The following is a 22,113-nucleotide window of genomic DNA, read 5'->3' on the forward strand; positions in this document are numbered from 1 at the left end:
TTTCAGCAGCACCAACAAAGGACACGGACCACACGGTCAATCTTCTTCGCTCTCTGCGGTCCCACACTCTGGTGAGGGGGTCTGGGTGAATTGGATTGGATCTCTAGAGTGTCCTTACAGATACAGCACAGAATTGGATGGATTCGGCCTTTCCACGAAGACGCTACTTCGAAATGGGCAGCAGGTCTCCTGGTATTGGGGTTTTCAAGCTCTGGAAACTCCTAGGACCTCGGGAGATGGCGTGTCTCAAAGTTCGTCTTGATACTGGTTGTTCCCACCAGCCAAATGGAAGGAGTCGGCCTAATTGGAGCTCCTCGGATAGAAAATGGGATCAGGACAGCAGTGGTCGCTTCACGTTATTGCAAAGGGTCTACAGGCGTCTCTGGTCATCTTTTTCTTTTGTTACTTCAGCTTCCAGTGGTGGACTTGCTTTACACTCCAGAAACCTCACCTTTTATACAGTTCCAGCACACACTCCTCTGCAATCTCTCTCGCATTTTACAGATAGGGGCGTTTGGCTGTCCAATCAGGACAGCCAGACCCCCTGTGGGAGCTGGACCTATTCAGGCACTATGGCAGACAAAGGACGGGGGGTGGAAGACTACTCCCCCACTTCCTGCCTGCCCACACACTCTGGAGCCTAGTTGGGGATAGCTACTGGTTCCCACCAAAGGCAAAACACACACACAGACCTCCCCTCTCAGAAAGGTAGAAGGGCTAACAAAGAACAACCACTCTAGTAATTGCGAAAAAAGAAGGGAGGCCCCAAGTTGGTACTTGGGTGCCCCTATTGTGCACTACCGAGGCTATGGACATAGCCTGCGGTATAGAAAATACACAATAGTTGGTAGAACACGTCCACTGCCACCAGACATAACTAAGTGATTGTCTATTTGACCAAAATGTCACAGGAGCAGAGAGAGGGGGGATACTAAGTATCCATTTGGCACTCCACTGAAGGTGGTGTGTGCCAATCTCTCAGACTATTTTTGGGGAGAGACAATAAGGGCCTCATTACGACTTTGGCGGTAGCCATGCCGCTATCGGCGGCATGGCTGCCGCCAAAATCGGGTCCGGGTTCCCAGAATGAGGAATTACCGGGCCATTCCGAGTTCGGAGGGCCCGGTAATTCCTCCCTCCAGGAACCCGCACCCTCCCCATTCCCATTTCAGCCCCCATATGACTGAATGGGAATGGGGAGGGAGCAAACAACGGGCCGATTACGAGCGCCCGTTGTTTGCTCCCTCCTCACCTCGCAGGACCCGGTAAGGACGCCTGGTTTGACCAGGCGTTACCTACCGGGTCCTGCGAGGGGAGCTTGTAATGAGGTGGAACGGGTTTAACGGGTCTGCCTCCTTTAGCGGAGCGCGTTAACCCGTTCTGCCTCACTTGTAATGAGGTCCTAAGTATCCTTAACAACTGTAGTTACTTGAGGATATAGAAAAAGAATCTTAAGGGTCCCCAGCAATACTGCCCATAAAGAGCTGTGTGCTGCAGTAGTAAAACACAGATGCCTTTAAGAGTAATGGAGCAGACAGACTCCATAGTACAGGTAAGACGCAAAGAACAGAGTTTCAAAAGACAGAGCCCACAAGAATGAACAAGTGGAAAAAGGCTCCACTCATTCAGGATTAAAAGAAAAAGGTCTAGAAGTCCAGCAAAAAGTGTTCGGGGTCTCACTAGGAGAGGGGATGAAGCACAATAATGTTAAATCTCTCCAACATATGGGTCGGTACCTCTGCTCAATTATTCGTTGGGTAAGGCACAGACTCCACAGTAGTCCAACAGAGGCTGCATGAATTGCGTCGGTTACCAGTATAACCAATCACATGAAGGAAAGCCAGACACATACACACATAAAATGGCATACAATATTTCATCAATACTTTATTCCTTGCTAACAGATTTCACAACCAGGATTAAATGAATGGTGAAATATTTCATGCATGTACGGTTCTCCTTAATGATATCAATGCTTTGTTATGTTTCTGGTATTTGTATAGCCTGCATCTTCTATTTGAAGACCATGGGGGAATTTCAGCAGGACATCAATTGTGCTAGTGATACATTTGCACGCAGTCGGTGAAGGTCCATCATTCTCTTACCTAGCAATGCATTCATGGGGAGTCGGTGCAGGTCCTTCATCGTGTGACCAATGAATTAATGGTGAGTTGGTGCAGGTCCTTCATTGTCTTACCAATGCATTCATGGGGAGTCGGTGCAGGTCCTTCATTGTCTTACCAATGCATTCATGGGGAGTTTGTGCGGGTCCTTCATTGTGGTTCCAATGCATTAAATAGGGAATTGGAACAGGTCACTATTTATATATGCAATGCATTTCAGTGGGGGGTTGGAGCAGATCATTATTGCTGAAAGAATTGCAGTAGGATTTGGTGCAGGTCCTTCATTTTGTTATCAATATATTTTGAAGGGGACTTGGGGAAGATCTTCATTGTGTTACCAATGCATTTATGGGGGTGTGGGGGGGTTGTGCAGATCCTTCATTGTGCTATCATCGAATTGACATGGGAAGTCGTTGTAGGTCCTTCATTATGGTTCCAATGCATTTCAGTGGGGACTTGGACCAGATCCTGAAGAGTTTCAATGGGAGTCCTTCATCGTGTGACCAATGCATTTAGATGGAGATTAATAGCAGGTCCTTCATTATGTTACCAATGCATTCGTATGGGGAGTTGGTGCAGGTCATTCTGTGAAGGTTGTTCACTGTGTTTCCAATACATTTAGATGGGGGGTTGGTGCAGGTCATTCTGTGAAGGTTGTTCACTATGTTTCCAATGCATTTAGATGGCGGGTTGGTGCAGGTCATTCTGTGAAGATTGTTCACTGTGTTTCCAATGCATTTACATGGGGAGTTGGTGCAGGTCATTCTGTGAAGGTTGTTCACTGTGTTTCCAATGCATTTACATGGGGAGTTGGTGCAGGTAATTCTGTGAAGGTTTTTCACTGTGTTTCCAATACATTTAGATGGGGGGTTGGTGCAGGTAATTCTGTGAAGGTTGTTCACTGTGTTTCCAATGCATTTAGATGGGGGGTTGGTGCAGGTCATTCTGTGAAGGTTGTTCACTGTGTTTCCAATGCATTTAGATGGGGAGTTGGTGCACGTCATTCTGTGAAGGTTGTTCACTGTGTTTCCAATGCATTTACATGGGGGGGTTGGTGCAGGTCATTCTGTGAAGGTTTTTCACTGTGTTTCCAATACATTTAGATGGGGGGTTGGTGCAGGTCATTCTGTTCTGTGAATGTTGTTCACTGTGTTTCCAATGCATTTAGATGGGGGGGTTGGTGCAGATCATTCTGTGAAGGTTGTTCACTGTGTTTCCAATGCATTTAGATGGGGTGTTGGTGCAGGTCATTCTGTGAAGGTTTTTCACTGTGTTTCCAATACATTTAGATGGGGGGTTGGTGCAGGTAATTCTGTGAAGGTTGTTCACTGTTTTTCCAATGCATTTAGATGGGGGGTTGGTGCAGGTCATTCTGTGAAGGTTGTTCGCTGTGTTTCCAATGCATTTAGATGGAGAGTTGGTGCAGGCCATTCTGTGAAGGTTGTTCGCTGTGTTTCCAATGCATTTGTATGGGGAGTTGGTGTAGGTCATTCTGTGAGGGTTGTTCGCTGTGTTTCCAATGCATCTAGATGGGGAGTTGGTGCAGGTCATTCTGTGAGGGTTGTTCGCTGTGTTTCCAATGCATTTAGATGGGGAGTTGGTGCAGGTCATTCGGTGAATGAGGTTCACTATGTTTCCAATGCGTTTCCATGGGGAATTGAAGCAGATCCTGTTTTGTACGTAGAGAATTTCAATGTGAGTCAGTGAAGGCCCTTCATTGTGCTTCCAGTTTCTTAAACAGAGTTGGAATATGTCTCTCTATATGTTCCCACTGCACCCGAATGGGCAGATGTGGCTGGTCCTCCACTGAGTCTATATGCCTCTATATGGGCGGGCGAGGAGTGGGAGCTGTCCCTCATTTGCAGGCAAACTGTCTCCATCCCATCTTCTTCAGCTGACAATAATGCACTTCACTACTCGTCCCATTTACTGCCCTTCAGAAGAGAATAAAGATCTCATTCTTGCAGCACAAAGAGCCTTGTTGGTTGGCAGGTGGAATCCATCTTGCGACGGAACAAGAAAGTGTCTGTCTGTCCGTCTGCCTCTGCCCACGCGGACCATGGAGAAAGCAGAGTTATTCCCAGTATTCCTGAGATTCCAGCCGGGTCACAGTAGAGTTTTATCATTTAACACCCACTGAAGAATTCTGCACAGCTGCAGTTTACCATGAGAAGGAGAGGAAACTTAAAGCTCTACTGGGCTTTGGAAATGCAGCTGGAACCTGGCACGAGAAGGCCGCAACTAACCTCTGAGAAAATTGCAGACATGGGAACCATCTTGGGAGGTGGGGATGCGGGCGGTGTAAATGTAAATCCACCCACCACCACCCGCAGCCTCTTACAGTTAAGCTGGCTGTCATTCATGCCTTCGCAGTGTGCACTGGGTTCTGTAAGCAGGTTCTCAAAGCCCACAATGCAAGGCCTGTGTGCACATGCATTTAGCAAGAAGGGGCAAGTGTTAACATGTCTTTCATTCCGTGCATGATCCAGTGCCGAGAGACGTGTTACACCCTGTGGATGAAGGATGTACTATTACGGCCACAAGCAGGATTTACCAATTACACCTATGGTGAACCTTTCTAACATAATGGGCTCTGCCAGCAGAGGCAGCTCCTCCAGCCAGAGGTAGGTCATTTACACAAACAAGAGCTCCTCCAACATAGGTGGAAGCGCTATGAACATAGGCAGAAGCTCTGTGGCCATAGGCAGAAGCTCCAGAAATACATGCAGAAGCTCTGTGGTCACAGGCAGAAGCTCCAGAAATACATGCAGAAGCTCTGTGGCCACAGGCAGGAGCTCCAGAAATACATGCAGAAGCTCTGTGAACATAGGCAGAAGCTCCAGAAGTACATGCAGAAGCTCTGTGACCATAGGCAGAAGCTCCAGAAATACATGCAGAAGCTCTGTGGCCGTAGGCAGAAGCTGCAGAAGCTCTGTGACCATAGGCAGAAGCTCCAGAAATACATGCAGAAGCTCTGTGGCTGTAGCCATAAGCTCCAGAAATACATGCAGAAGCTCCAGAAATACATGCAGAAACTCTGTGGCCATAGGCAGAAGCTCCAGAAATAAATGCAGAATCTCTGTGGCTGTAGGCAGAAGCTCCAGAAATACATGCGGAAGCTCTGTGGCCACAGGCAGAACCTCCAGAAATACATGCAGAAGCTCTGTGGCACACAGGCAGAAGCTCTGTGGCCATAGGCAGAAGCTCCATAAATACATGCAGAAGCTCTGTGACCATAGGCAGAGGCTCCAGAAATATATGCAGAAGCTCCAGAAATACATGCAGAAGCTCCAAAAAATACATGCAGAAGCTCTGTGACCATAGGCAGAGGCTCCATAAATACATGCAGAAGCTCCAGAAATACATGCAGAAGCTCTGTGGCCACAGGCAGAGGCTCCATAAATACATGCAGAAGCTCCAGAAATACATGCAGAAGCTCTGTGACCATAGGCAGAGGCTCCATAAATACATGCAGAAGCTCCAGAAATACATGCAGAAGCTCTGTGGCCACAGGCAGAAGCTCCAGAAATACATGCAGAAGCTCTATGGCCAGAGGCAGAAGCTCTGTGACCATAGGCAGAAGCTCCAGAAACACATGCAGAAGCTCTGTGACCATAGGCAGAAGCTCCAGAAATACATGCAGAAGCTCTGTGGCCATAGGCAGAAGCTCCAGAAATAAATGCAGAAGCACTGTGGCCGTAGGCAGATGCTCCATAAATACACACAGATGCTCTGTGACCATAGGCAGAAGCTCCATAAATACACGCAGAAGCTCTGTGGCCATAGGCAGAAGCTCCAGAAATAAATGCAGAAGCTCTGTGATTGTAGGCAGATGCTCCAGAAATACACGCAGAAGCTCTGTGGCCATAGGCAGAAGCTCGTAAGGAGCCCCTCTTCTCTTTCCATGGCAGCCTGCAGGATTCAAGGGGAAGGAGTGGCTACGGCGGCGGCACTTGCTGCGAAGGGTGGGGGGAAGATGGCGGCGGTGGGAACTGGCTGTCAGGTGGCATGGAACGTGGGCTGAGATCGCCAGTTTCTGAAGGAGGTTGTGACTAACACCATTGACAGCTCTACAGTGGACTAACCCACCCACTAGGGTTTAGCACAGAAGAACTTGCTCTGGAGTAATGCAAAGCACAGACTACACTGGACTAGCACTGCAGCGGCATGTACAACAGAGCAATACCACATCAGAGTTAACAGTAAAAATATTCTGCATTTGGGCTTACGCTGGACTAGCACAACACCAGGCCTTTACATTGAATAACACCAGAGTAAGAGTTTACATTGCAATAACACCACAGTATAATTTACACTCGACTGGTGCAAGAAATCTCAGAAGGACCTTCCCTGGACTCACGCCACAGTGTGATTTATTCAACATGTGCCGCAAAAAGCAGGATTAGTTTTCACTAATAAAACATAAAAACTTACAGCGGACAAAGATCCCCGTATGGTGTATGCTGGCAGGGGTCAGGATCCCCTTCACATGGCCTTTTAGCTAGTAGCATTTTGCATGCTTGCGCTTGTAGTGTCGCTTCTTTTCGTCTAACTTCCAGGATTGCCCTTCCACTCTCTGCAGCTTACGTGCATCCAACCTTACCTTGTCTACTGGCCTACAATTCTCCAAAGGTACCTTCCCAGAACAGCCCATTTATTGCAACATTTGAGGACACGCCCTCCTCCTCCCCTTTGCAGATGTATGGTCATCCTAGCAGGGCTGGCATGCACCCATGCCATCACAAAGCATTCTTCCGTAGCATTGAGTTCCCACTTTCACATCCTCTTATTGCCCCCTCGCTCATTTTTGTTTCTTCCAAAAAGCTACGGTCTTGGCTACCACTGGTGGGGGCACAATGCACCACTCCATGGACAAGTCTAGGTGGTCGGAAATTACTATGGCCGTGATTTGGCACAGTATAAAAGCCTATTAATATATATGAGAGCCTACAAGTCCCAGCATGCACAACACTGCCGTCTAAAAAAGCAAGACTGACTGAAAAAAAGATGCTCCCGATGACATGGAGCCAGTTTGGCCCCAGTAGGGAGTATAATTGACTTACAACACATCAGGCCTTAAAAGCACAGAATCGAATATGGAATGGCCCACGCAGCATTAATCCCACGAGAACCAGATTTGGTGCACCGGTGTAATGAGCTTGGCAGAGATCTGAAAAATGTGTTTCCCATTTCCGGCCATGCGAAGGTCCTCAGCTCGGACTCAAGAGTGGGGGCGTTATTCATTTTCTCTCCCCATTGCTCCCCAGAATATAGAAGAGTTGGCCCTGGAGAGTTGCCCATGTTGGAGCACCTCGCAAGTTTAGAGGAGCTTTTGCCTATGTTGAAGGAGCTAACCCTCCGGTAAAATAGGTTACAGGTATGTTGGAGGAGCTTCAAATGTGTTGTAGGCACATCTGGCTATGTTCTCTGAGCTTTGTCCTGTACTGTAGGAGCTGCCCCTGCATTAAGAGATATTTGGCTGTTTTGGAGGAGGCTGTGATGGAGGCACTTCCACCTCTGTTAACGGCACTTCCGCGCATGTTGGATGAGCTTCCTGCTGCGCTAAGAGACCATCTGGCGGTGTTGGGGGCACCTCTGCCTATGGTCACAGAGCTTCTGCATGGATTTCTGGAGCTTCTGCCTACGGTCACAGAGCTTCTGCATGGATTTCTGGATCTTCTGCCTACGGTCACAGAGCTTCTGCATGGATTTCTGGAGCTTCTGCCTATGGTCACAGAGCTTCTGTGTTTATTTCTGGAGCTTCTGCCTATGGTCACAGAGCTTCTGCATTTATTTCTGGAGTATTTGCCTATGGCCACAGAGCTTCTGCAAGTATTTCTGGAGCATCTGCCTACGGCCACAGAGCTTCTGCGTGTATTTATGGAGCATCTGCCTATGGCCACAGAGCTTCTGCATGTATTTATGGAGCTTCTGCCTACGGTCACAAAGCTTCTGCGTGTATTTATGGAGCATCTGCCTACGGCCATAGAGTTTCTGCATGTATTTCTGGAGCATCTGCCTACGATCACAGAGCTTCTGCATTTATTTCTGGAGGGCGTATTTATGGAGTTGCTGCCTATGGCCACAGAGCTTCTGCATGTATTTCTGGGGCAGCTGCCTACGATCACAGAGCTTCTGCATTTATTTCTGGAGCTTCTGCCTATGGCCACAGAGCTTCTGCGTGTATTTATGGAGCTTCTGCCTATGGTGACAGAGCTTCTGTGTGTATTTATGGAGCATCTGCCTACGGCCACAGAGCTTCTGCATGTATTTCTGGAGCTTCTGCCTACGGTCACAGAGATTCTGCATTTATTTCTGGAGCTTCTGTCTATGGTCACAAAGCTTCTGTGTGTATTTATGGAGCATCTGCCTACATCCACAGAGCTTCTGCATTTATTTCTGGAGCTTCTGCCTATGGTCACAGAGCTTCTGCGCGTATTTCCGGAGCATATGCCTACGGCCACAGAGCTTCTGCATGTATTTATGGAGCATCTGCCTACGGCCACAGAGCTTCTGCATGTATTTCTGGAGCTTCTGCCTACGGTCACAGAGATTCTGCGTGTATTTATGGAGCATCTGCCTACGGACACAGAGCTTCTGAATGGATTTCTGGAGCATCTGCCTACGATCACAGAGCTTCTGCATTTATTTCTGGAGCTTCTGCCTATGGCCACAGAGCTTCTGCGTGTATTTATGGAGCTTCTGCCTATGGCCACAGAGCTTCTGCATGTATTTCTGGGGCATCTGCCTACGATCACAGAGCTTCTACATTTATTTCTGGAGCTTCTGCCTATGGCCACAGAGCTTCTGTGTGTATTTATGGAGCTTCTGCCTATGGTCACAGAGCTTCTGTGTGTATTTATGGAGCATCCGCCTACATCCACAGAGCTTCTGCATTTATTTCTGGAGCTTCTGCCTACGGCCACAGAGCTTCTGCATTTATTTCTGGAGTATCTGCCTACGGCCACAGAGCTTCTGCATGTATTTATGGAGCATCTGCCTACGGCCACAGAGCTTCTGCATGTATTTATGGAGCATCTGCCTACGGCCACAGAGCTTCTGCATGTATTTCTGGAGCTTCTGCCTACGGTCACAGAGATTCTGCGTGTATTTATGGAGCATCTGCCTACGGACACAGAGCTTCTGCATGTATTTCTGGAGCATCTGCCTACGATCACAGAGCTTCTGCATTTATTTCTGGAGCTTCTGCCTACGGCCACAGAGCTTCTGCGTGTATTTATGGAGCTTCTGCCTATGGCCACAGAGCTTCTGCATGTATTTCTGGGGCATCTGCCTACGATCACAGAGCTTCTGCATTTATTTTTGGAGCTTCTGCCTACGGTCACAGAGCTTCTGCATTTAGTTCTGGAGCTTCTGCCTATGGTCACAAAGCTTCTGTGTGTATTTATGGAGCATCTGCCTACGGCCACAGTGCTTCTGCATTTATTTCTGGAGTTTCTGCCTATGGCCACAGAGCTTCTGCGTGTATTTATGGAGCTTCTGCCTATGGCCACAGAGCTTCTGCATGTATTTCGGGATTTTCTGCCTATGGTCACAGAGCTTCTGCATGTATTTCTGGAGCTTCTGCCTATGGCCACAGAGCTTCTGCCTACGGCCACAGAGCTTCTGCATGTATTTCTGGAGCTTCTGCCTATGGTCACAGAGCTTCTGCATGTATTTCTGGAGCTTCTGCCTATGGTCACAGAGCTTCTGCCTCTGGCCACAGAGCTTCTGCATGTATTTCTGGAGCTTCTGCATGTATTTATGGAGCCTCTGCCTATGGTCACAGAGCTTCTGCATGTATTTATGGAGCTTCTGCCTATGGTCATAAAGCTTCTGCATGTATTTCTGGAGCTTCTGCCTACGGCCACAGAGCTTCGGCATGTATTTCTGGAGCTTCTGCCTGTGGCCACAGAGCTTCTGCATGTATTTCTGGAGCCTCTGCCGACGGCCACAGAGCTTCTGCGTGTATTTATGGAGCATCTGCCTACATCCACAGAGCTTCTGCATGTATTTCTGGAGCATCTGCCTACGGCCACAGAACTTCTGCATGTATATCTGGAGCTTCTGCCTACGGTCACAGAGATTCTGCGTGTATTTATGGAGCATCTGCCTACGGACACAGAGCTTCTGCATGTATTTCTGGAGCATCTGCCTACGATCCCTGGCTTCCCAGCTATCTTTAGACAGTATTTTCAGTCAATGAACGGGACGCACAAGGCATCCTGTTCAATGACTGAAAATACTTTTTTTTAGCACCTTGTTTTTAGTTACTGCTTTGGAAACCTGGGGTGCTAATGGCCTTGAGCCCCTGTTGTAGCCCTTGGAACGGAGGCTTAACCCAATGTATCACCTGCTGTGTTGTATGTTCATTTTTAAGTACTGCTGTGGTGTTAAACCATTTTAAGTCCTGTTGTAATAGTATCCCTCTTAGAGCCTGCTTGTGTTAGCCCTTTGTAAACTGTGCTGTGTTATGACCTCAGGGCAAGGCCTGCTGTGTTAGCTCTGTGTTAATCTTGCTGTGGGAACAGCCAATTGCCAACCCTATTGTTAATCCAGTGTGAAACCCGCTGTGGTGTTAGCCCATTATTAAACCCGCTGTGGTGTTAGCCCATTATTAAACCCGCTGTGGTGTTAGCCCATTATGAACCCCGCTGTATTGTTAGCCCATTATTAACCCTGCTGCATGGTTAGCCCAGTGTAAGCCTGGCTGTATTCCCAGGGCATTGCCTGCAATGGTACTAGCCCGCAGTGCGCCCGCATGCGCTCTCAGTCGATGTTAACCCCTGTTGGGCTGTGAATCAGTGTAAGCCCTTTTGGGTTAGTCCAGTGTACACCCTGCAGTGGAATTGTTCGGCTATTAAAGCCGAGAGTCTGGCCATAGCACTAAAGAGCAAACAAGACAAGCAAATCAGACGTGAGTACTCCGTGTTTACCTGGGCAACTCAGTATGAAAGGATGCGTTCTGATACCGGAAGTAGAGCATAACTCTGTGCAGCACACCCGGGCTCAAGAACAAGGTTCCTTCTTGCTGCTATCAGATGTGCGCAAGCATGCCGCCAAACAGGGGTCACTAAGCGGGAGTGCAACCCCAACCCTTCAGGAAAGACATCGAGCACGATGACCAGCAGGTAAAAAGGCTGCTATTGAACACGGCGTCAGCATTAAGCAGATGGCCCCTCCTGCTGCATGGGAGCAGCCAGGGTAGATTCTGCGAGGATGGCTCAAAAGCGATTGAGCATCTCTTGCTCACCGGACAGACTGAGGGGGCTGCGGAGGATGTCAGCAGAGAGCGGAGGGTCGGGTGCAACACCCACCTGCATCTGCTGGGAGGTCCCAGTCAACAGCTGCAGGAACTAAGTGCAGGCCCTGAGATGCCCGTCACACTCATGTCATCGGGATTAGCTGTGTCCGCTACTGGCGTTTTAGCCCGCAGCAGTTCGCAGGTGTGGGCTTGCACTTTAGTCTTGCCATTGCAAGTATGTGCCTACAGGGTTCCATCGTGTAAAGTGCTGTTGGCTCTGACGCTTGGACTGGATGAGAGTCGCTCTGCCTGATGACATAGGAAGCGGGGAGAGCAGAACTGAGGAGGTATGTGCCACTACCTTGATATCGTCCGCGGACTCCTGGCAGCCACGAGGTTCCTACCGGCCTTGCCGAGATCTACCCTCATCGAGCGAGTGTCGGGCATAAGATGTACCAGCAGAGCTGGCTTCCTATCTCCTGTCGCTTTCCATTTCAGCACATGTCGCGTTTCCTTTCCTACCAGGAGAACTGCAAGTACCTGAATGCAGTACCTTTACCCTTCTCAGGGGCCTTCTTCTGCATCTTATCTACCCCTTGCCTCATCCCAACTATCTGCCTGACTTTGCTCCTCCCTACAACTCACACTCTTCCTCTGCCTCTTTGACAGGCAAAGTGCTTCGACGCCATAAACTATGGGTGGAGGCGCTATACAAATGCAAGATAATATATTACACTGGAGAACTGCAAGTACCTGAATGCAGTACCTTTACCCTTCTCAGGCCTCCCTCTGCAGCTTATCTATCCCTTGCCTTATCCCAACTACTCACACTCCTCCTCTGCCTCTGACAGGCAAAGCGCTTCGATGCCATAAACTATGGGAGGAGACACTATACAAATGCAAGATAATATAACACTGGAGAACTGCAAGTACCTGATTGCAGTACCGTTTCCCTTCTAAAGCCCTCCAGTGCATCGTATCTATCCCTAGCCCCATCCCAACTATCTGCCTGACTTTGCTCCTCCCTACTCCTCACACTCCTCCTCTGCCTCTTCGACAGGCAAATCGCTTCAATGCCATAAACAATGGGAGGAGGCGCTATACAAATACAAGATGATATAACAAATTGATGTGAACTAAAGCAACAAGACCTGATAAGCCACTGACACCCGGCACTGGGCATTTTGAACGGTCTGTTTGTGAAGGCAAGAGAGGACTCTGTCACCGGAGATACGATATTCTAGTCCTGGGCTTTGCTTTAGCCCATTTTATTCAATGGGAGTGACCTAAGACTAAAACTCCCAGAATGCAAATGAAGGAGAAAGGAAAGCGCAGGGCTGGGAATGGGTGTCCCAATGACATGGAGCCATCTGCTAACCTGAAGTGGAGGGCATGTTAATGGCACAACTCTATCTGGCCCTGCCCTCTTTATCTGCACTCCTGCACAGGAGAAGGGCTTTGGCACCCATTTCCACCCTGACAGGTATATACAGAGCACCGGGTTCCAGTTTCTATGGTGATAAACAGATCCAGAACACACTAAACAGAGATCTTCAAAAATGCTGCTTGAAGGCGAAGCCGAAACTCATCCCCGGCTCTTGGTGTATCTGCTAAGCTTTTCAGCCTGGCCTGAAGCGCTGTCCTGAGGTGAACCCCAAGACAAGGGCCATGTACAATAGTGTCAATGCCCCCCCCCCACACACAGTGATTAGGCGTCTTTGTCCATCGGCAAAGCTTTATAAAAGATGGATTGTCTTTTATAAAGCTATGCCGACGGACAAAGACGCCTCCCTCAGTCTTTGTCCGTCGTCAAAGCTTTATAAAAGATGGATTGAATTGTGTACTTTTCAAGCCATCTTTTATAAACATAGAAATATGTCACTGAGTCCCCAGGATCACCAAGGGTTAAAGTCGCCTCAGTGACCTCGGGAGGGGGTGGGAAAACAAAAGGACAGTAGCTTCCTCTAGTGACCCCTTGCACGAGGGATCACCAGAGGAATTTACAGTGACTGACAGAAGTGGCTGCCACTCCTCTCAGCTTGCCTGACTTAATGGCGGGTCCATCTCCTGTGATGCCTGAGGCCATGGCAGGGTAATGTGTCCTGCCATGGTGTGGTAGGGCCCCGGGTCAGCCCCACTTTTTGGAAACTGCTGAGGTCAGGCCCGGTTGGCCCCCGCAACCTGAAAGCACTGACCACAGGCCTTCTGCTGGAAACCCACCTTGTGACAGGGCTCAGGACAGTACATTTCCACTTCTGATTTTTCCATCCACAAGTCACTTGAGGTACTTCCTGTAAGAAGGACAAGTGGATCGCAGGGGTAGGTCTAGGGACCATGTTTAGCTCAGAGAGCCCATCAATATCACCTTCAGATTGAGCAGCTGAGCCTCTGCTTCCTGAAAACACGTTCCTTGGAAATGTATGTTTGGTTTCAGACTGAGGTCCTCATTACGGGTTTGGTGGTATTTCTGTGGTAAATCTGCCAAAATACCACCAAATTCGATTACCGTTAATGCCACTTGTTCCAAGTGGTGGTAGGGCAGCACAAATTCCAATTCTTGGAGTCATTAGGACTCCATGGGGATTTTGGAGTAATTACCACGAGCAGTAATTCCGCTGCAGTAATTCCATCTGTATTTGGTGGAAAAGTGGAGGATTTACCTCCTGCTTTTTGTTGGCGGTACATCCTCCACTTTTTCTCCAAACTCAGAATTCGGCAGTCTGTAAAAACATTGGTAATTCTGTTACCGCCTATACAAGTGGCAGTAACGGAATTGCCACCACTTTTTTACTGCACCAACAACCTCATAATGAGGCCCTAAACATTATGTAGGTGGTTACAGTATCAAGAACCCTCTAGTGTATAAACTTGACAGCAATTGAAATCACATAAGAATCACACTCAGAGGTAATCAAACAGAGCGGGCTAATTAACCAATACAAGTGGAGACTCCTCAGGCTGTGGTGAATGTCCTCCCGCTTCCAGTCCTGGGTGAAAGTCAAAGGTGCTACCATTTTGATTTATTTGGGTATTTAATGAGTGTGGACCTAGCTTCGTGAATCATGAGAGGGCTGTACAACAATGGGTTAATAGGAGTCCAAGTAAGGAGGCACAAGTTACACTACATGAGGATTACAGATGATGGTGGGGATCAACAATGAGAATGCAGGGAGGTTTCAGAGCCTGGCATGTGCCCTTCTCGCCACCCCGTTTTCATCCAGCGATTCTATCGCTAAGAGCTGCACCTGATGTGGTTGGCAAAGTGGAGTAAGGATCCCGTTGCTCATTGGACTGCTGAGTGAGGGTGACCCACCTAGAACATGGCTTGGCTTCAATGTACCCGAGTGGACAATAGGAAGGTATTTAACGACTGGCAGGGCCAGCAGCTCAACCTTGACTCTAAAGATGCTTTTACTTAATGGGAGTCAGGGATAACTCAGATGGCGAACGCCCAAGCTGGGAAAACAACTGTCCTAGGGATCAGAGGGTGTAAATACCTACAGTCAAGTGACCTTCTCCAGCTGATAGAATGAGCTCTCCTGTAATGCACTGGTAGCGGAAGAGCAGATCACCAGAGCAGATCCAGTGTCTCTCTAGAAAGAGACTCCAGATCATGCCTGATTTGAGACTGGTTTAAAGATTGCCCTGTCACCATCAAGCACATGGCCTCTCTTCTTACGAAGCCGATAGTTGCATTTTGCAATGCATCCTTTTTTTGGCTATCATTGTTTAGTTTTGGCTATTTGGTGGCGCGTATGCAACACCTACAAGCCAAAACTATTGCATTGGAGTACAGCTAGAAGGGAGATGGGATGTGAGGAGGGACACAAAGCTTGTGGGTGTTATATACCCATGGCCATGCCACTTCCTTTGGTCATTTCCACCCACTACCTGCCCGCCCAAGACGCATCCTCCTGGGATCTCTTTTGAAAGCTAACTTCATTAAGCAGTAAGCACACACTTTGAGCTTTAGAGGCCCGGCAGAATTTCAAATCTCTCTTTGAAAAGTGAATTGCTTAATTGTAACTATAAACACACTACTGGTGTAATAAAACTCTTTTGATTTATAAGCAGTATGCATGTCTTTGCATTGAAGTACTGTTAAAGGTAAGCATTGGCAAAGCCAACAAATTTGGCTTGTGTATAGGGCTGGAGCCATGCTGGGTTTTCGGGATACCCCTCATTAATATTCATGAGAAAGATTTGCATACAATGATTCTATATGTATGCATATTTATCCTCATGAATATTAATGAGGGATATCCTGAAAAACCATCAGGATCCCGGCCCTCCAGGCCCAGAGTTAGACAACCCTGTGTTAGACTTTTGCTAAGTACTGCATTCGTGTACCCTGATACTCACACTATTTTGTTTCTGTTATCACATTATGTACCTCTAGGACCATTATGTCAGTACGTTGCAAGTGCCATCCTATGGCCACATAAAAGCCAAACCTGTTGGCTTTGCCAATGCTTGTTCTTATTCTGAGGGGAAGGAAGGGAAAGTCTGGCCCTTTGAAAAAACGGTTGCAAACTCCAATAACTGAGACCCCTGTCCTTTTCTGTAGTCCTCCCTGCAGAGGTTAGAGGATAGAGGGCGCCTCCCTCTAAATGTGCGGGCCTTGAGATTACCAGGAATGGGGAACAAGCAGGCGCCTGTCAGGAAATAACGAGCCCTTTAATTTCGCAGAGAAACCCCCCCCCCCCCCCCGAAGCACACGGCCTGCCGCCCCCTTCCCAATTATCTCATCTACAGAAATGAGGACTGTTCGTTGGGGATGGCTTGAAAGTGAGAACTCCACTAACTGAGTAATTGGGTCGTCAGAGGTCAGTCTGGCCACTTCTAATCAGCCTCTCCACACAGATGGACTGATTGCCTTCACCAGGACCTGCCAATCAGCGTGTGTCAGCCCGCGACCCCGGGGCATGAGAAAAGATCTGGTGTACTGATTCCTAAGCGACTATGGTGTTCTAGAAATCAGGGCCACTCCCTGCCTCCTGCTAGGGTCCAATTGGGTCCAAGGGGCCTCGTGATGGGGTTTGGGAGGGGGGTCTCCTTTGAACCCAGTGCTGCATGGCTATAATTAATGTGACTGCATGCAGATCAATATGACACATCCCTCAACTCTCAAACACCCAGCCACCCTAGTAAACTGCAGAACATGTCCGAGATCCCCAGACACGGTTGTACTCAAACTAAAGGCTACTTAGATGTTCCTTCTCACTGGACTTGCCCCAACCCTGAAGTTCTATGACTACACCCGTAGGTTAACAGTACCCACAAGGTTGCTAGTGGGCCACTTCAGACCTGCAGGCGTTGCAGTGCTTAGGAGACGGAAGGTGTACGTACGCAATGTACATTTATCAATCACTCACAGCCTAGACGGACCTTTTTCATTGTCTAAATCAATGCAGTACTGCAGTCTTTTCTGCAGGGGGCATATTTGGAGGTAGCCAACCCTTCTTTCACTCTGTCTCCCCCCTGTAATTTGGAAGGGAAGGCTCTCTCCGAAGGTGTCTGCTACACTGGTCACAAGGCAATTCCCACACCTGCTCCCATCAAGGGGCACGACTTACAAACATGATGTCAGCACTTGAGGTCATCCCTGGCCTTAACATGAGTAGGGTGCAAGGGAGGGTGAGATTTAAGTGGGGGTCACTAAGAAAGAAACTGGGCAAAATCAGACTTTCCACCACAAAAATGGTAACAGGTTTCACTTCTATTACCGAAGACTTCTATTACTTCATATCAATTTTGGGGCAGATAAATCCTTCGGGGAACAGAAAGAGCCATCAGGGGACATACAATGGTGGGATAGCATACCTGGTATTTGTCAGGGTCTGCACCGCCAGCCTGGGCCACAAAAAGTCCTGATCCATCCTCCAGTTCCATCTCGTCAGGAGAGCGCTCGAAGCGGACTCTCTCAAACTCATCACAGTCCAAGAAGAGGACCACCTCCTCATCCTGTACGCTGATGGCGAAGCGCGTCCACTGGTTGACCAGTGACGGGACGGAGAAGGTGGCGGCGGCGAAGGAGCTCTGCGAGCCAGGCTCGGTGTAGTAGAAGATGATCTGCTGCTTCCCGCCAGTCACCGCAGAGAGCTTGACGCCAATGTAGATGATGGACTGAGCGGCGTCGGTGATGGAGAAGAGCATGCCGGCTTTGGTGGTGGTGGGCTGCACGTGGAAAAGGAGGGAAAAGTCTCTGAAGAAAGGGCTCGGCAAGTGGTAGCGGGCCACTTGCCCTGTGTTGGCGTCGGGGCCGAAGACATAGCCGGGGCTGTTGTCGGGACCAAAGATTTTGATGATTTGGTCTGGAGGTGGATCACCGATGAGTTGAAGGAGACCAACTTCTGTGTTCAAGATCTCTGTGAGAAGAACAAAAAACAAAAAAGCTGTGGTGAGTTACGCAGAATAACGTTACATGCACATCATAAAAAGAAACACTTGTGTATAGGCGCGTTATAAATGCCATATCATATCATATCAAACCAAGGTCTGTGGAGGAATGGCCTCCAATGTCAAGTATGTGTCATAGCTTCAAGATGGGTGGGAATCCAGGGGAAGGGGGGGCAGGTATAGGGTCAGAGGAGAGCCTCCTTCTGACAGAAACAACAGAAAGTACACCAAGAAACACCCTTTGAGCCAAAACAAGACACTCGAACCGAAGAATACCATGTGAGCGATTGTGCCCTTGAGAAAAGACAAACCTGTTGCTTCCTCCCGCCCCCTTTCACCTTTCTTGGGCTCTCTTTTCCGTGCCCTGCACCCTTCCTCTCGCACCCCAAAGCCCCTGTTGAGATTCTCTCTGCTGGTCCAGGCCCCCCGCCCCGGTCCCTGAACCCCTCAGTCAGCAAAGCTGTTATCGCCAAGTCCCTCAGGTCCTTCATGGAACATTGCTCCAGTTTCTCAGGGCTGTGTATTTGTTTGTTTTGAGTTCTCAAGGAATCCTGGAACCACTGGCTGTTTTAAAGAATGTATGCAGCATATTTTCTTTCTTCGTTGCAGATGTTCCATGAAGGGCCCAGTGTGTGCGCGCGTGCTGGACACTGAACAGCTGGGAGGCTGGGCATGCAATGGCGCATTTCAACCTTTCCTGAACCACCCCCTACCTCACCCTCATCCCACTCGCCTCACTGCCTCACACAGCTCTTGTGCATACCACTCTGAGAGAGCTTCTACCTCCCTTCACTCGCATTACAGCCTCACACAGGCCTCACTCATAGGAGTTCTCTCACAATGCCACTCTGAGCGAACTCCTACCCCACAGCCATCCGCCTCACCACCTTGTTGCTCCCGCTCTGAGAGAACTAGCTCGCCACCCTACTTTTCTCACTAGACCACATAGTGCCCATTCAAATAACTCTGAGAGAACTTCTACCTCACACATCATCGTGCTCACCTCCTTGCCTCACACAGTGCTCATTCAAATAACTGTGAGAGAACTTCTACCTCACACATCATCATGCTCACCTCCTTGCCTCTCACAGTGTTCATTCAAATAATTGTGAGAGAACTTCTACCTCACACATCATCATGCTCACCTCCTTGCCTCTCACAGTGTTCATTCAAATAATTGTGAGAGAACTTCTACCTCACACATCATCATGCTCACCTCCTTGCCTCTCACAGTGTTCATTCAAATAATTGTGAGAGAACTTCTACCTCACACATCATCATGCTCACCTCCTTGCCTCTCACAGTGTTCATTCAAATAATTGTGAGAGAACTTCTACCTCACACATCATCATGCTCACCTCCTTGCCTCTCACAGTGTTCATTCAAATAATTGTGAGAGAACTTCTACCTCACACATCATCATGCTCACCTCCTTGCCTCACACAGTGCTCATTCAAGAACTTCTACCTTGCACATCAATAGAAACAATTGCAATAAAAGTGCTTTAAAACTGCCCTAGACCACTCCAGGATTTTGGCACTGATAATGCCATGCAAAGTGCCATGAGATGAGGCTGTCTGAAGTGCTGTTTCCAGTGCTGCTAAAAGTGCTCTAAACAATGGAGCGAAACACGGCTAGTTACTTTCTCAAGCAGTGTCTAAAAAGTCTATGAAATGTCCTGGAACGTCGTGTAAAGTGCACCGAACTATGGCAAGAAGATCAGTGTGACACTGCAAACAGTTGCCATAAAGATGCCACGAAAAACGCCATACACAATGTTATGGAAATGCCCCACAAAATGTCACTAAAAGTGTTCTGAATGGTTTAGCAGGGGTTCCCTAAACACTGGCATGATGACATGAAGAATATCCACAGCGCGCGACCAGCGCCCTAAACAGTGCTTACCTAGCGCTCTCCACAATCACGTGAATGTGTCCACACAATGCCCTGAAAAGTGACTATTGCTCTACCAGGCTCTGGATGGCATTGCTAGACACCAACTAATCGGGGTTCTTGTGGTCCACTTGAAAGCCACCGTGATAGACACTGCACCTCATTAACGGGGTCTGGAATTGCTATCATTTCGTAATTGATTTTGTGTTCTTATTATTAGTCTGCAGTGCTCACTCTGCCCCTTGATCACTTTCGAGTTTTTTTTAGCATAGGTTTACAAGGAACATCAAGAGGGAGACAAGAAAAGGACTGTTCTATCCCTTCACATGAAAAGGGCAGTTCTACCCCTACACACTAAAAGGGCTGTTCTACCCCTTTCCTGAACTTCATGAGGTCAGATTTGAGGGGCAACGAGATGGTACTCCCCAGAGTAGAGGTTTGTGAGTGACACAATCACCCCTGTAATGTCTGTACTTTGCTGGGTGGTGAAAAGGGTGGCACGGGGAAGCTGCCCACAGGCGTCTGGATGGGTAGCATGGAAGCTGTCTGTCCAGGACTTTGTGCAGAAGGCTGTGGGTTTTGAAGGCAACCACTGCTTGACCCACATCCAGGGTAGCAATAACCAGGCTGGGTTTGGATTGATGGTGAGGTAGATGGCATGGGTTAGGAAGCTGCGCAGTGGCTTCTGGGTAGGTAGCCCGGAAGGTGCAAGTCCAGAGCTTGATGTAGAAGGGACTTAAATCTTACCCATTGCTTGACCCAGATCCAGGGTGTTCATGACAGTTAGTGGCTATGGTGTTGGATTGGTATTGGTTGAATGTGAGTTGGGTGGCATGGTTTAGGGTTCTTTGAAGTTTGGCCGCTGTAAGTCCACTTTTAAAAACGCTGCAGTAGATGGCAATGGAGGGTCTTTCTGAAGCAGCACACATAGGATCCTGAGAATATTTATTGGCAACAATATGGACTTGAGACTAAGATTTATGTTATGTTACTGGGATATATATATATATATCGTCCAGAGACATATGATCTAGTAGTCCACACAATACTCCTGAGCAGACCTATAATGAAGCAGAAATGAGGAGGCAAGGCAATACAAGCCAAACAATTACATTTCCCAATGGCGAAGAAATGGCAAGCCGCCATCACAAGGAAAAGGTTCTCACACAGCTGACATGAGGGGCTCCCCTTTGGAACAAAATCTCGCCAGATTTACTCCCAAACCGAAACATCAGGCAGTAAAAACAAACTCCTCAAAGTAAGCAGGGAAGAGGACTAATGTCTACCATACTCGAGAGCGTAAATCATCTATGATATGGATAGCACGCTCAAGAGCCTAAATCATCTGTGATATGGATAGCACGCTCAAGAGCGTGAATCATCTGTGATATGGATAGCACGCTCAAGAGCCTAAATCATCTGTGATACGGATAGCACGCTCAAGAGCGTGAATCATCTGTGATATGGATAGCACGCTCAAGGGCGTAAATCATCTGTGATACGGATAGCACGCTCAAGAGCGTGAATCATCTGTGATATGGATAGAACACTCAAGGGCGTAAATCATCTGTGATACGGATAGCACGCTCAAGGGCGTAAATCATATGTGATCCAGCTAGCATGCTCAAGATCGTGAATCTTCTATGATATGGATAGCACGCTCAAAAGCGTAAATCAGCTGTGATACGGCTAGCACGCTCAAGATCTTGAATCTTCTATGATATGGATAGCACGCTCAAGAACGTAAATCATCTGTGATACGGATAGCACGCTCAAGAGCGTGAATCATCTGTGATATGGATAGCACGCTCAAAGGCGTAAATCATCTGTGATACAACTAGCACGCTCAAGATCGTGAATCTTCTATGATATGGATAGCACGCTCAAGAGCGTAAATCAGCTGTGATACGGCTAGCACGTTCAAGATCTTGAATCTTCTATGATATGGATAGCACGCTCAAGAGCGTAAATCATCTGTGATAAGGATAGCACGGTCAAGAGCGTGAATCATCTGTGATATGGAAGCACTTCAAAGCTCTGGCTTTGCCCCAGCTTGGGGCCAGTTTTTGGAAACTGCCGTAGCATGCCCCACTTAGTCCCAGTCCACTTTAAGCCCTGTTCAGATGATTCCTTATTGGAAGATATAGCAGATTGTGGATGTTGTGTGTGAGAGCATGTCTTCAGCACATGCATCACCACAGCTCGGGTGCATCACTCACTGCACATGTGCAGAACTCAATCCTGCAGTGTGCCATTGGTGCAGCACTCCCTACATGCGTCACCCGCACAGAGCTCCTCACAGCACTCACTTCACTTATGCCAATGGCGCATCACTCCTCGCATGTGCTCCTGGGGCAGTGAACCTTTAGTTCCCACTGAATTATGGACACGGGTGCGGTGCAGAATGTCTCGAAGCCCAGCACTGGTGAAGAACCCTTAATCCCTACACAGCAC

At 48.3% G+C, this 22,113-nt stretch overlaps 1 protein-coding gene across 5 annotated transcripts in view; it reads right to left on the reverse strand.

Moving 5' to 3' along the window:
* Positions 1-22,113, reverse strand: part of COL18A1 (collagen type XVIII alpha 1 chain) — a 448,272-nt gene that overhangs the window by 152,670 nt on the left and 273,489 nt on the right. For all 5 annotated transcript variants that reach the window (XM_069616076.1, XM_069616073.1, XM_069616074.1 and 2 more), the window contains one exon: positions 17,191-17,735. In XM_069616076.1, coding sequence (XP_069472177.1) covers positions 17,191-17,735 — 545 coding nt within the window. The remainder of the gene's footprint in view (positions 1-17,190; positions 17,736-22,113) is intronic.

This window comes from Ambystoma mexicanum, chromosome 9 (genome assembly GCF_040938575.1).
Source record: "Ambystoma mexicanum isolate Mex_15411 chromosome 9, UKY_AmexF1_1, whole genome shotgun sequence".
Taxonomy (NCBI): Eukaryota; Metazoa; Chordata; class Amphibia; order Caudata; family Ambystomatidae; genus Ambystoma; species Ambystoma mexicanum.